General features: G+C 42.3%; 1 protein-coding gene across 6 annotated transcripts in view; it reads right to left on the reverse strand.

Annotated features, from left to right (window-relative positions):
* fntb (farnesyltransferase, CAAX box, subunit beta) overlaps window positions 1-14,327 on the reverse strand; it is a 120,461-nt gene that overhangs the window by 104,729 nt on the left and 1,405 nt on the right. Inside the window, exon 2 of one of the 6 annotated variants that reach the window (XM_086003559.1) lies at window positions 1,281-1,372. The exons of 2 other annotated variants lie outside the window; for them this stretch is intronic. In XM_086003559.1, the coding sequence (XP_085859685.1) occupies window positions 1,281-1,346 (66 nt within the window). In that variant the 5' untranslated portion in view covers window positions 1,347-1,372. Of the gene's footprint in view, window positions 1-1,280; window positions 1,373-11,743; window positions 13,446-14,327 lie in introns of those variants that run through there. 3 more of the 6 variants (XM_086003560.1, XM_086003564.1, XM_086003562.1) reach the window with 3 other exon arrangements.

Genomic DNA, 14,327 nt, shown 5'->3' on the forward strand with positions numbered 1-14,327 from the left:
GAACCAGGGGCTACAGCCTCAGGATAAAGGTTAGGCCATTCAGGACTGATGAGAAGAATTTTTTTCACACAGAGGGTGGTGAATCTTTGGAATTCTCTACCCCAGAGGGCTGTGGAGGCTCGGTATATTCAAAACAGAAGTCAATAGATTTCTGACTAGTAAGGGCATCAAGGGATATGACGATAGTGCCGGTGAATGGAGTTGAGGCAGAAGATCAGCCATGATCTCATTGAATGGCGGAGTAGGCTCGAAGGGCCTACTCCTGCTCCTATTTCTTATGTTCAGAAGTGCAAATGTTCTGCTCCATGCACCTCTGTGCATGTCAATCTTACTGCTGAAATAACAAAGACAGCTGAAGCATTACAATTTTGAATATTGGCTTTTAGGAGATTTTGCAGCCCTAATGATACTGGGAGCAACTGGAAAAACTGTTAGGCTGCTACTATAATCTCGGTCACTTAGTAGTTTTAAGGCCCAAAGTAAACATGTACGGTTGGAGGTGCCGTCTTTCGGATGAGACGTTAAACCGAGGCCCTGTCTGCTCTCTCAGGTGGACATAAAAGATCCCATGGCACTATTTTGAAGAAGAGCAGGGGAGTTATCCCCGGTGTCCTGGCCAATATTTATCCCTCAACCAACATAACAAAAACAGATTATCTGGTCATTATCACATTGCTGTTTGTGGGAGCTTGCTGTGCGCAAATTGGCTACCGCGTTTCCCACATTACAACAATGACTCCACTTCAAAAGTACTTCATTGGCCATAAAGCGCTTTGAGACTTCCGGTGGTCGTTAAAGGCGCTATATAAATGCAAGTCTTTCTTTCTTTACTTATAGAAACTATATTTGTCTTTATTAATTTCTCTTCACCCTCCTGCATGCTGCTCAATTCCGGATAGACTTTTGTCCCAGTTTCATGAGCAATATGTAGCAAGGCTCAGTGCTTTTATCAGTAATGTGGGGGTCCATTTCACCTTCTGTGCTGTGTTAAAGTTCATTTGTACTTGCACCAAGGACTACAAGAGTTATTGTGGTTCCATTAAAAAAATCATACGTGGACCAGATCTGGCCTCAACATGCATCATGTCAATGTGATTCTTATTATTCAGTGTAAACTACTGTTCCAGATCTAGTCTGTAAGCTACCTGGTTATATTCTATTTCAGTTATGTTGTAATTAAACTTCAATTTCCATCTGATTTTTAGTTCCACCCATGCCTTTTCCTTGAAATTACTCCTAACAGTCAATATTTTATGTACAGTATAATGCACCGTATTTACAAAGCATATTGAAGATCTCCATTGGTGGGTGCAGAGGGCATCATTACTGTGTGAACATTTCTTCATTTCACCTCCTTCAATTCAAAATTCACCTGTGAAATAAAGACAAGTCTGAATGGGCTCTTGGTTTTAGCATTCTCGACCACGATGTTCTAATTACAGCACTTCATTTGTCAACAGCAATTATTACTGAATTCCTGACGGTCTCATGCACACACATACCCGGCTACTGAGAAAGATCCTTTTCTCTTCCTCCTACTATCTTTTACTGCTACTGCGAAATGTAACGTGCACCGCACAAAACAAAACAGTGTGGCATAAATTTAGTCACTAGTGTGTGAAACACACATTAGAAACAAGGGAGAAACCAATAAAGCAGTATCTATCTGTTTATGCTGATGAGTTGGGCAAGCGGTTACAATTCAAGCTTCTTCCTAATATTTATCTGTGCTCACGGCAAAAGGCAACCTCTGAATGCAAGTCTGTGAACTATTAAACTTCCTATGAGTTGAAACTTAATCTTCAATGTGAAATATATTGGATACCATGCCATGGGGTAATTAATGAAACCCTTATCCACATGGGCATACACTGAAAATAATATTCCCTGCCCAGTTAGCATCCAGGTCTCTTCAAACACCATGCAGACTGACCATGCAGTGCAAGCTAAAATCTGTTAATCCAGTTTTGTTGTAAGCAGTATTATACAAAAGCAAAAATATAGACCTTTATTTTCACCAGTAATTAAAAACTGTTTCCTGTAATCAACATAGTAAGCATTTCAGAATCCATAAGATTGTTTCCCAACATTCTTTAACTTGGGTTATATTACACCATATATGGGATCCATGGCATGGTAGCCAACATATTTCAAGTCCTGCCTCACTCCTGGAATGTGAAGCTAAGTGGTTGCAACAAGTGAACTGAAGCACATGGTGCCTGGTTATATTTCTCTCTCTGCTTTGATGTACAAGTAGACACAATGGAACATTTTTTAAAGCATCCTTCTCAAGTAACAAAATTGACCCACTTGGAATGGTTTGCTGCAGTGACAGACCATACAAAAGAGGAATCAAAGGTCAACAATTTGAACCAGCACCAAGACTTCCAAGCCAAAATAAAATTTAGTATGGATCTCAGATAGTTTGTGTATTTCCCCATTATGACTCAGAAACCAATTAATTTTTTTGACCGTGCAGTTAGCAGGACCATTTCAAATTTGTCATTTTCAATTAGGCATTGTCTATTAATGTGTCCAAGCAAAGCTGCAGGTTTCATTTTGCCTCCAGGTTTGCAAGCCAAGACAAAGGAAATCATGACAAACCGAACAGCCTCAGCTCCTTTTTTAAATGTTCCAGTGCCTACACAAGAATATAAATTCATTTTGCAGACAAAAATATAGAAATTCTTATCAAACAAAATTGGACGTAGCTCCAGTACAAATATTACAGAATCATAGAAAGTTACAGCACGGAAGGAGGCCATTTCGGCCCATCGTGTCCGCGCCAACCAACAAACAGCTATCCAGCCTAATCCCACTTCCCAGCTCTTGGTCCGTAGCCCTGCAGGTTACAGCATCCCAAGTGCACATCCAAGTACTTTGTAAATGTGGTTAGGGTTCCTGCCTCTACCACCCTTTCAGGCAGTGAGTTCCAGACCCCCACAACCCTCTGGGTGAAGAAATTTCCCCTCAAATCCCCTCTAAACCTTCTACCAATTACTTTAAATCTGTGCCCCCTGGTTTTTGACCCCTCTGCTAAGGGAAATAGGTCATTTCTATCCACTTTATCTATGCCCCTCATAATTTTATACATCTCAATAAGGTCTCCCCTCAGCCTCCTCTGTTCCAAGGAAAACAGACCCAGCCTATCCAGTCTTTCCTCATAGCTAAGATTCTCTACTCCCGGCAACATCCTTGTGAATCTCCTCATTCCCTCTCTAGTGCAATCATATCTTTCCTGTAATGTGGTGACCAGAACTGCACGCAGTACTCTAGCTGAGGCCTAACTAGTGTTATATACAGTTGAAGCATAACCCCCCTGCTCTTATATTCTATGGCACAGCTAATAAAGGCAAGTATTCCATGTGCCTTCTTAACCACCTTATCTACCTGGCCTGCTACCTTCAGGGATCTGTGGACATGCACTCCAAGGTACTTTGCTCCTCTACACTACTCAGTGTCCTACCATTAATGTGTATTCCCTTTCCTTGTTAGCCCTCCCCAAATGCATTACCTCACACTTCTCTGGATTGAATTCCATTTGCCACTGTCCTGCCCACCTGACCAATTTATTGATATCTTCCTGCAGTCTACAGCTTCCTTCTTCAGTATCAACCGCACTGCCGATTTTAGCATCATCTGCAAACTTCTTAATCATACCCCCTATATTCAAGTCTAGATCATTGATACATACCACAAAAAGCAAGTGACCTAGTACTGAGCCCTGCGGAACCCCACTGGAAACAGCCTTCCAGTCACAAAAACACCCATCAACCATTACCCTCTGCTTCCTGTCTCCGAGCCAGTTTGGAATCCAACTTGACACTTTGCCTTGGATCCCATGGGCTTTTAATATAGCAAGAAATCCACTGCGTGCAACATAAGCAAATGTAATATCTTGAACAAAAAAAGTTTTTGTTTTTCAATTGTTCAACCTGCACATGTTAAGTCATAATCTGCAGGTCCCCCAGAAAGATGCTTGCACAGCACCAAAACCATTATGGGAATGCTATCCCTTCAAGAATCCCAGATACCAGAAACATCTGGGACCTTTCTTAACTTCTGATTCCCAGCCTTGTTTTGAAGCCAGTCCATGGTTTATTTTCTTCAGGCAGGCAACAGAAGTAACTCCAGAACAAAAGTGAAATACTGAGGATGCTAGAAATCAAATAAAAAACAGAAAATGACAGAAACACTCAGGTCAGGCAACATCTGTGGAGAGGCAGAATTAACGTTTCTCTCTACACAGATGCTGCCTGACCTGCTGAGCGTCTTCTGTTGTTACAGCAGAAGTAACTTTATAGTTGGTGGCACATCATAGCCGAGCCAGTCTTTCTCTTTACACGTAGATGCACTTTCCCCCCTCCTGAACCTGGGGAGATGAAGGCCCTGTGTAAATCCAAACACTAGTACCACCTTGGCTAAAATCAGCTCACTCAGCAATCTTCCTGGACTGTGTAGTACCAAGAGGCAGAAACCCTTACCTACTGAATTGTTCAATTTTTATTACTTCTTTGGGTTTTTGTTTCCCCCAAAGAAGTCACTTGACTCAGGTTTACGCATCTTATATTTCAACCAGAAAGCTGACCAGCATTTCTGGTGCCAATTTAGGGTTTCTCCTCAAATTGGCATTTGATTTAAAAAGAAGTTAAAACATATTTTGCTTTTAATCAGACGAATGTTACTATTTCAGATCTATGTATTTCTATTGTTAATGCCACTTAACACAACAAAAACAACAACAACTTGCACTTATATTGTGCCTTTAAAGGCCCAAGGCGCTTCACAGGAGCGTTATCAAACAAGATTTGACACCGAGCCACATAAGGAGATATTAGGGCACACGAAGAGGCAGGCTTTAAGGAGCGTCTTAAAGGAGAAGAGAGTTAGAGAGGCGGAATGGTTTACAGAGGGAATTCCAGAGCTTAGGGCCTTGGCAGCTTAAGGCATGGCCGTCAATGGAAGAGCAATTAAAATTGGGGTTCCGCAAGAGGCCAGAAGCGGAGGAGCACAGATATCTCGGAGGGTTGTAGGGCTGGAGGAGGTTACAGAGATAGGAAGGGGTGAGACCATGGAGGGATTTGAAAACATGGATGAGAATTTTGAAGTCGAGGTGTTGCTTAGCCAGGGGCCAATGTAGGTCAGTGAGCACAGGGGTGATGGGTCAATGGGACTTGGTGTGAGTTAGGATACAGGCAACAGAGTTTTAGATGACCCTAAGTTTACGGAGGGTGGAAGATGGGAGGCCGCCTAAGAGTGCTTTGGAATAGTCAAGTCTAGAGGTAACAAAGTGTTGGATGAGGGTTTCAGCAGCAGATGAGCTGAGGCAAGGGCGGAGTCGGGCGATGTTACGGAAGTGGAAATAGGCAGTCTTAGTGATGGCACGGATATATGGTCGGAAGCTTATCTCGGGGTCAAATATGACACCAAAGTTACAAACAGTCTAGTTCAGCCTTAGACAGTTGCCATGGAGAGAGTTGGAGTTTGGTGTCTAGGGAACGGAGTTTGTGACAGAGACCGCAGACAACGTCTTCGGTCTTCCCAATATTTAGTTGGACTAGAAATCCATCGGACTTCAATGTTCCCCCAGTTTGCTACTATGGCTGTTGATTGACACCAGTTTATACCAAGTATCACAGTACTGTCGCAGCAAAGAGATTGAATGTGGAAAATTTGCTGTTGACAAGTAATTACTGTTTCTTTGCCAATACTGTTTGTAGACCTTTTTTTTAAAAATTACTTTTGCCGTGCAGTATTCCAATTGCGTAAATTAATTATAAGCCCTCTGCCATGAAAAAGAAAGTCATATCTGAAAGCACAACAGTATTTAGCAATCTACAGTTAAACGTCTCAAAATAACCACATTAGTTGCATTGATTTTTTTTTACATAACTGTCATTTCTTTTTAGACACACTGCCATGACTCAGAGCATTCTATCAAAAAAAGTGTTATTGGAGGATAGGTGTCTCTCAAATTTACAGCCTCACAAATTTGGATTTGGATCTAAGTAATGAAAAACTGTGATAACACCTGCTGCGGTCTCAAAAAGCAATGCCAAGTTCATTCAAAATAAATGTATAAGAAGCTTGGATGAGCCTAATGAACTGTCAGTTTCCAATTAGAAAATAATGGAGGAAGAATTTCATTTGGCACATGTCAACTTAATACATGGTGCATTTTAGACACAATTCTGATCCATGACAGAATTCAATAAAACCAAGGTAATAATTATTGTTTTCTGTCAATTTCTTCTTGGCTTCAATTTTTTTTTTAAATCCACGTCTAAAACCTTAAGTCCTCGCTGCAGGAGCATTACCACCACTGTTACATAGAATTTAAAGAACAGGAACAAACCATTCCGTCCAACTGGTCTATGCCGGCATTTATGCTCCACAAGAGCCTCCTCCCACCCCTCTTTATCTAACTCCATCAGCATTTCCTTCTATTCTTTCCTCCCTCATGTGCTTATGCAGCTTCCCCTTAAATGCATCTATGCCATTCGCCTCAACTACTCCCTGTGGTAGCAATATCCACATTCTAACCACTCTCTGGGTAAAATAAATTTCTCCTGAATTCTGTATTGGGTTTATTGGTGACTATCTATATTGATGGCCTCTAATGGTTGTTTAAAAGCTTTTCTCTTGTGTTGATAAATGTGTTTAAAAAAACAGCAATAATGTACAGGAAACTCTTTTTTATCCGGCACCTACGGGACCGGCGTGCTGCCGGTTTATCAAAAAGTCCGGATTACAGAGAGGTATAGTTAAAAGGTACGAGAGCTCCGTACACAGCAACAAATCCAGGCTTCCCTGTTGCTTAGCAACAGCTACAGGAACCCCGGCCACAGACCAAGAGTCCCTGTTGCTTAGCAACAAGTGCAGGAACCCCGATTACACAGCCACAAATCCAGGAACGGCCACTAATATGAAGTAAAACTTACCTGAACCTACTCCTAAATTTTGCCGGTTAACAGAGATTTCCGGTTATTTAGGTGCCGGTAAATCGAGAGTTTCCTGTAAATGGCATCACAATGCTTCCCCCTCTTCAAGTGACTATTTTGAAAAACACATGCATATCTTCCCTGCAATCAACTTCCATGAAATTCTTTGATATGGCTACAATATACAGCATGAATTATTGTAAATTTCCCATGAACTACAAGTATTAATTTCAGCTCTCAAGTTCTTTACAACCACAGGAGTACATTTTGTGGAAGTTCATTTTTGTTTCCAGACCGCAATGAAAAAACTGATACAATCTTATCAATGGTGACAGGTGAGGAACAAGCGTTTTCATCAGCAGCAGGTACAACTCTAAAATATCACAATACACTTGTATAAACGGGCAAAAGCAGAATTTGTACAGAGCAGAATTTTAACATGCGATCAATTATACTCGACGCTGGTTCAATATTTTTCCAGACACAAGTGACATCAGGTTTTCAATATTTACATTTCACACTCTTTCACCTGAAATGTATCGAGTACAGAATGCTCTCATACATATTTTCCCCATTTCCTGCAAGATTACTTTGAGGAATTACATATTTCAACTCTTCAAGCAGTGACTTTTTGTGCCCTTGTAACATAATTTAAGTAAACCCCACCTTCAAGAAAAAAATTATCCTTGTTGGCACTCAAATACTTAACATTCTCCTTAGGAATTTTGAGAAGTAAACTCAAAAGAAAAAATAGTGAATGAGGTTGTTTCATGTAATTCACAAACATCTACTGTAAGCCATTTTGTAACCACCTCATAATTTACTTCCTTTTAAAGGAACTGAAAAAGGCATTACAAATAAAACATTCTTTTTTATTTGTGTGCTATTTTTCTTCCCCTCCCTGCCCAACCCCACTCCTCCTTCCTTCTCTGGAAGGAATGAAACCATTGCTGGTTCCACAGGGGCCGAGCACCCACCAACACTTTGCTAAATAGGACTTTCTCCATGTGTGTGGACACCAACGCCAGGAATTTGAGAAGCAAAGGCGGCACCACTGGCCCCGAAGTAAGCTGCGCACAAAGGTCTCGCGATCCCTGTGGCGAGAATTTGGGGGTTTCCGACGCATAACTGCAGTCAACGGAAGTTAATGGGGATTCCCAGCGAAAAGCTGCTGTGACGTCAACAAGTTGTCTAAGCAGCCAATCAAAACGCAGAATTCTCACAGACAGCAAACCAGGAAGTGGGTAGGCTCCTTTGATTCTAACTTTTTAAAAATGTTTGAGAAAGAAAGACAAAGATTGGGGCTCTCACGTAGGAAAAAGGCAAACCTGAAATAAAGATGAACAAACTTTAAAAATGTTTTTTTTTAAGTTTCTTAAAAATCTTAATTATTAAAATGGATAAATTTGACACTGCATAAAATTAAAATTCATTTTTCAGGGCCATAACCTTTGTTTGGCGGTCAATATGCTGTTAAAACCCCAGATAAACCTAATCCAAAAGGGTTTTAACTTTTAATGAGCTATTTCACAGTGTAATTACCATGATAGAGCCAAAGTTTTCGTCAGTTTCCATGATTTGAGAGATTTCACCGATTGCCAGCTCTGTGGGGGAGACGGGGCCGGGGGGGCCACAACGCAGTCTGTGGAGGAGCAGTGAATGACAGGCCGCAACTTCAGGATTTCCGCATTAGGCTGCGTATGCACTAAATCCTGAAGTTGCTGCCAGTTCGCCATCACCAGGACCACAAATTCCAGGTTCTAAGTGTTTGTGTTCTATTTATATCATCAGGGAGGATATATCACTACAAGCTTGACCCTTTCATTACCTGGTATCCACACAGGCATACTTCCAATAAAGGGTTACTGCATAGTGAGGTACCCCAGCCAATTTTGTCATCCCTCATCCATGGGAGCAAAAGCCAATTACTACCAGCCTAAATCAAATAGTTTAGTCATGGGATTATATCTGGCGCCTTCCTGGTCACTTTGGTGTAACTGTTTATCTCCTTAACCAGCTATGCCCATTCTTTTTTGATAGATCAGTACCCTCTATCGTCTCACCATGTCCTTCAATGTCTTCTCGCTCCATAAACAAATCCTGCTGCCTCAAGAACACAGTTGTACTGTCTGTTTCAATGATCTTCCATGGTACATTATTCCGTAATTTTATTACCCTGCAGGTGAAAAAACTCTGCCCAAGTTCTTTTCTTACATTCAACTTGTGACCCTGCTCTTTAAACCCACTATCACAGTGAACAAATTGCCTGGATCAACTTGGTTGACTTTCTAAAAATCTAATCAACTTTTGCAATTATGGTCTTCAATGCTTTGTGGTAAATGATACGGTGTTTCAAACTGCAAGATTTCATGGTCTGGTCTACAAAACAAAAAGCTCTTTAAATCTTCAGTGGAGAGCATTCAACAAAGTATAGAGACTAACATAGTAATATATCCCAAGGCACTTCACAGAGGAGATATTAGGAGCGGTGACCAAAATTTGGGCAAAGAATTGGGTTTTAAAGAGGGCTTCATAGGAGGGCAGGGAGGCGGATAGGTGGAGGAGTTTAGGGAGGGAATTTCAAACTGTGGGATGCAGATGGCTGATTGCACCATAGCCAATGGTGGGAAGAATGAAGGAGGATAGACAGGAGGGTAAGGAGCAGAGTTTGGGGTGAAGGGTTAAAGGGCTTCATGAAGTTAGAGATTGTGGGGGGTGAGGCAATTTAAACACAATCAGAATTTTAAATTGGGGTTTTGAGGGGCTGAGAGCCAATGTATGTCAGCAAGGACATGGGTGATCAAGGCCTGGTGCAGGATAGGATACAAGCAGCATTTTGGATGAGCTGAAGTTTACGGAGGCTGGAGTTCTTTGCAAAGACAGTGGGGTCATGGGGAGATTTTTTTTTTTTTTTTTTTTTTTTTTTGAGGGGGGTCATGACAACTGTTTTGAAAGGGAGGGGGATAGTACCTAACTAACTGTTTTTCTTGAAGCAAAGTAAGTAGAAAAAGGAGCAATAACAAGCTGGAGTCCAAAATTTAATTGGCAGATGGTTGGAATCAGTGTTTCCTGTAATTTATTTTTGCAGCCCATTCAATTTTTCGCTCATGTGCAGTTATTTACATTGAAAAGCCCGTGAACAGCCTGCGTGGGACCTCCAGGCCACTGCATGGCCGCACAGCTTAGCGGGAACATTGGCTAGAATGGGAATTATTATTATTTTTTTTTATTTTTTTTAATTCATTCACGGGATATGGGCGTCGCTGGCAAGACCAGCATTTATTGGCCATCCCTAATCGCCATCGAGAAGGTGGTGGCGGTGAGCCGCCTTCTTGAACCGCTGCTGTCCGTGTGGAGAAGGTACTCCCACAGTGGTTAGGGAGGGAGTTCCAGGATTTTGACCGAGCAACAATGCAGGAACGGCAATATATTTCCAAGTGTGGATGGTGTGTGACTTAGGCAGTGGTGTTCCCATGCACCTGCTGCCCTTGTCCTTCTAGGTGGTAGAGGTTGCCAGTTTGAGGTGCTGTTGAAAAAGACTTGGCAAGTTGCTGCAGTTCGTCTTTTAGATGCTACACACTGCAGCCACAGTGCGCTGGTGATGGAGGGAGTGAATGTTTAAGGTGGTGGATGGGGTGCCAATCAAGTGGGTGCTTTGTCCTGGATGCTGTCGAGCTTCTTGAATGCTGTTATAGCTGCACTCATCCATGGAGAGTATTCCATCACATTCCTGACTTGTGCCTTGTAGATAGTGGAAAGGCTTTGGGGAAGTCAGGAGGTGAGTCACTCACTGCAGAATACCCAGCTTCTGACCTGCTCTTATAGCCAAGTATTTAGAGCAGAGAAGGTTGAGAGGAGATTTGATAGAGGTGTTCAAAATCATGAGGGGTCTAGACAAGACTAGATAGAGAGAAACTGTTCCCATCAGCGGAAGGGTCCAGAACCAGAGGACACAGATTCAAGGTAATTGGCAAAAGAACCAAAGGTGACATGAGGAAAAACTTTTTTACACAGCGAGTGGTTAGGATCTGGAATGCACTGCCTGAAAGGGCGGTGGAGGCAGACTCAATCATGGCTTTCAAAAGAGAATTGGATAAGTACCTGAAGGAAAAAAATTTGCAGGGCTACCGGGAAAGTGCAGGGAGTGGGACTAGCTGAAGTGCTCTTGCAGAGAGCCGGCACAGGCTCGACGGGGCGAATGGCCTCCTTCTGTGCTGTAACAATTCTACATGGCTGGTCCAGTTAAGTTTCTGGTCAATGGTGACCCCCCAGGATGTTGATGGGAGTGGATTCAATGATGGTAATGCTATTGAATGTGGTTAGATTCTCTCTTGTTGTAGATAGTCATTGCTTGCCACTTATCAGTCCAAGTCTGAATGTTGTCCAGGTCTTACTGCATACGGACATGGACTGCTTCATTATCTGAGGAGTTGTGAATGGAACAGAACACTGTGCAATCAGTAGCAAACATCCCCACTTCTGACCACTTCTGACCTTATGATGGAGGGAAGATCATTGATGAAGCAGCTGAAGATGGTTGGGCTGAGGACACGACCCTGAGGAACTCCTGCAACGATGACCTGTGGCTGAGCTGATTGGCCTCCAACAACCACCTTCCTTTCATGAATTCTTTGGAATTAACCATCATCTAAATAATGTGTTTGATTTATATTTGTTGGAAAGCCTACTTTTATTTGTCACTGAAGTGTTAGCCTTCCTGAGAACCCTCTCACTGGCTTCAACTGCAATTATATGGAGGATGCACTTCAGGAAAAAATAAACCTGTGGTACAACTCACTTACCCAAGTTATGTGTCACACGTTCCATGACCGTGACACGTTTTGTGTTAGCATAGAGTCATATCGGCACAGAAGGAGGCCATTCAGCCAATCAAGTCCATGCCGGCTCTCTGTAGAGCAATCCAGTCAGTCCCATTCCCCGCAGCCCTGCAAGTTGATTTCCCTCAAGTGCCTATCCAGTCTCCCCTTGAAAACATTGAGTGTGTCCTCTTCCACCACTTCCGTCGGCAGCGAGTTCCAGGTCCTCACCACTCGCTGCATAAAAATGTTTCTCACATCCTCCCTGTATCTCTTGCCCAAAACCTTAAATCTGTGTCCCCTAGTCCTGGTACCATCAACTAGTGGGAACAGCCTTTCCCCGTCTAGCCTATCCAAACCTGTCAATCTTGTACACCTCTATCAAATCACCCCGCAACCTCCTTTGCTCTAATGAAAACAAATCCAGCTTCTCCAACCTGTCCTTGCTGCTAACATCCCTGGAACCATTCTGGTAAATCTCCTCTGCACCCTCTCAAGGGCCTTCACATCCTTCCTAAAGTGTGGTGACCAAAATTGGACGCAATACTCCAGTTGTGGCCTAACCAGCGTTTTATAAAGGTTCTGCATAATTTCTCTACTTTTGTACTCAATACCTCTATTTATGAAGCCCGAGATCCCATATGCTTTGCTAACCACTCTATGTCCTGCCACCTTCAGGGACCTATACACATTAACTCCCAGGTCCCTCAGTCCCTGCACACTCTTTAAACTGTGCCATTAAGTGTATATTGCCTCTCCCTGTTCCTTCTGCCAAAATGCATCACCTCACACTTCTCTGTATTAAATTCCACCTGCCACTTGTCTACCCATTCTGCTAGCCTTTCTATATCCTGTTGCAGTCGATTGGTATCATCACTGTTTGCCACACCCCCAAGTTTGATGTCATCTAGAAATTCTTCGCTGTATTCCAATGTCCAGGTCATTTATATATATCAAAAAAAGCAGTGGCCCCAACACTGACCCTTGGGGAACACCACTGTCTACCATCCTCTAGTCTGAAAAACAGCCATTTCCCACAACTCGCTGTTTTCTGTCCTTATGCCAATTCCTTAACCAAGCTGCCACTGACCCACCTATTCCGTGAGCCTCAATTTTGTTAACCAGCCTTCTATGTGGTACTTTTTATTAAAAGCACTGTATTTTAGACTTTTTTTTGAAGGAGGTACAGTTGGTATACATCACAGGAATTGTTATTTGCAGAGGAACTGTGTTCATGGATTCTAACTTTCACAACAGGAAGCATTTTCAAAGCAAAAAATTGTTTTCTTCTGGATTTTGAAAGATTATTTACTCCGCCCCACCGCACCCAAACAGAATACACCCAAGGTGACCCAAAAGCTGGAACATGGCGTGATTAAGCACAGGTGTATGTCTGTGAAACCATATTCATGGAATTCCCAGTTCATCAGACGGAAGGCTGACTACAGTCATTTTACAATGTAAGCATTTCAAGTGTTCTTCCGTACTTCCCAACAGGCAGATAAACAGCAGCACTGATGCCAACAAACCAGTCAAGTGTTCACCCTTTTGGCCAGAGATTAAGTTGCACAAGATTTTTAAAAAGTACTAATTGGAAAATGTAAAAACAGGTCAGTCCAAAAGAAATAGAACTACTGCTGGGCACCAGCTCTGGGTGGGATAGAATCCCCACTCTGACATACCATCAACACACACTGCAATCATCAAATCTATAACATTTTACACAAAATAAAATTAACATTTCTAAACTAGATGAGGTGGAGCTTTGCAAGACTTTGCTTGCAACATAGTGGGAAGAGAGATAACTTCCCATCAACAAAGATACAAGAGCCCGGGTTACGTGAAAGATGTTGTCCAAGTACAATTGTTGAAATTCACTTTAAAAAAAACTTCCAGTGGGCGTTTTTATAACAACTTAAATATATATAATTTTTATTCCAAGAACTATAATTTTTATTCAGAGAACTACAACTAGGAGACAGCGCATTAGCAGGTCTAATTTTAGCCTTAGTATATTTATACAATTATGTTTACTTTTATCACTGCCAATTTAGTGATGAGTTACTTAAGCAAAGGTCAACTTTAAAATCAGTCCTCTGAAAATGAACATATAAAAACAATTACAAGGAACTATTCATCTTCAATATATTCAGCACGGTGGCATAGTGGTTAGCACTGTTGCCTCACAGCGCCAGGGACCCGGGTTCAAATCCGGCCTCGGGCGACTGTCTGTGTGGAGTTTGCACATTCTCCCCGTGTTTGCGTGGGTTTCCTCCGGGTGCTCCGGTTTCCTCCCACAGTCCAAAGATGTGCGGGTTAGGTTGATTGGCTATGATAAATTGACCCTTAGTGTTAGGGGGATTAAATACGTGGGGTTACGGGGATTGGGTGGGATATGTGTCGGTGCAGGCTCGATGGGCCGAAATGGCCTCTATCTGCACTGTGGGGTTTCTGTGATTCTGTGAAAAGTATCCAAGATTATTGTGTAATTACATATAGAACTGGGAAAGGCCAGATTAATCTCATCTGGCCAGACTGTATGGTGCAGGAAAGTAGTCAAACATGTGTG

Source organism: Somniosus microcephalus, chromosome 12 (genome assembly GCF_052327205.1).
Source record: "Somniosus microcephalus isolate GS21.2 chromosome 12, FLI_Smic_1.0, whole genome shotgun sequence".
NCBI classification, from domain to species: domain Eukaryota; kingdom Metazoa; phylum Chordata; class Chondrichthyes; order Squaliformes; family Somniosidae; genus Somniosus; species Somniosus microcephalus.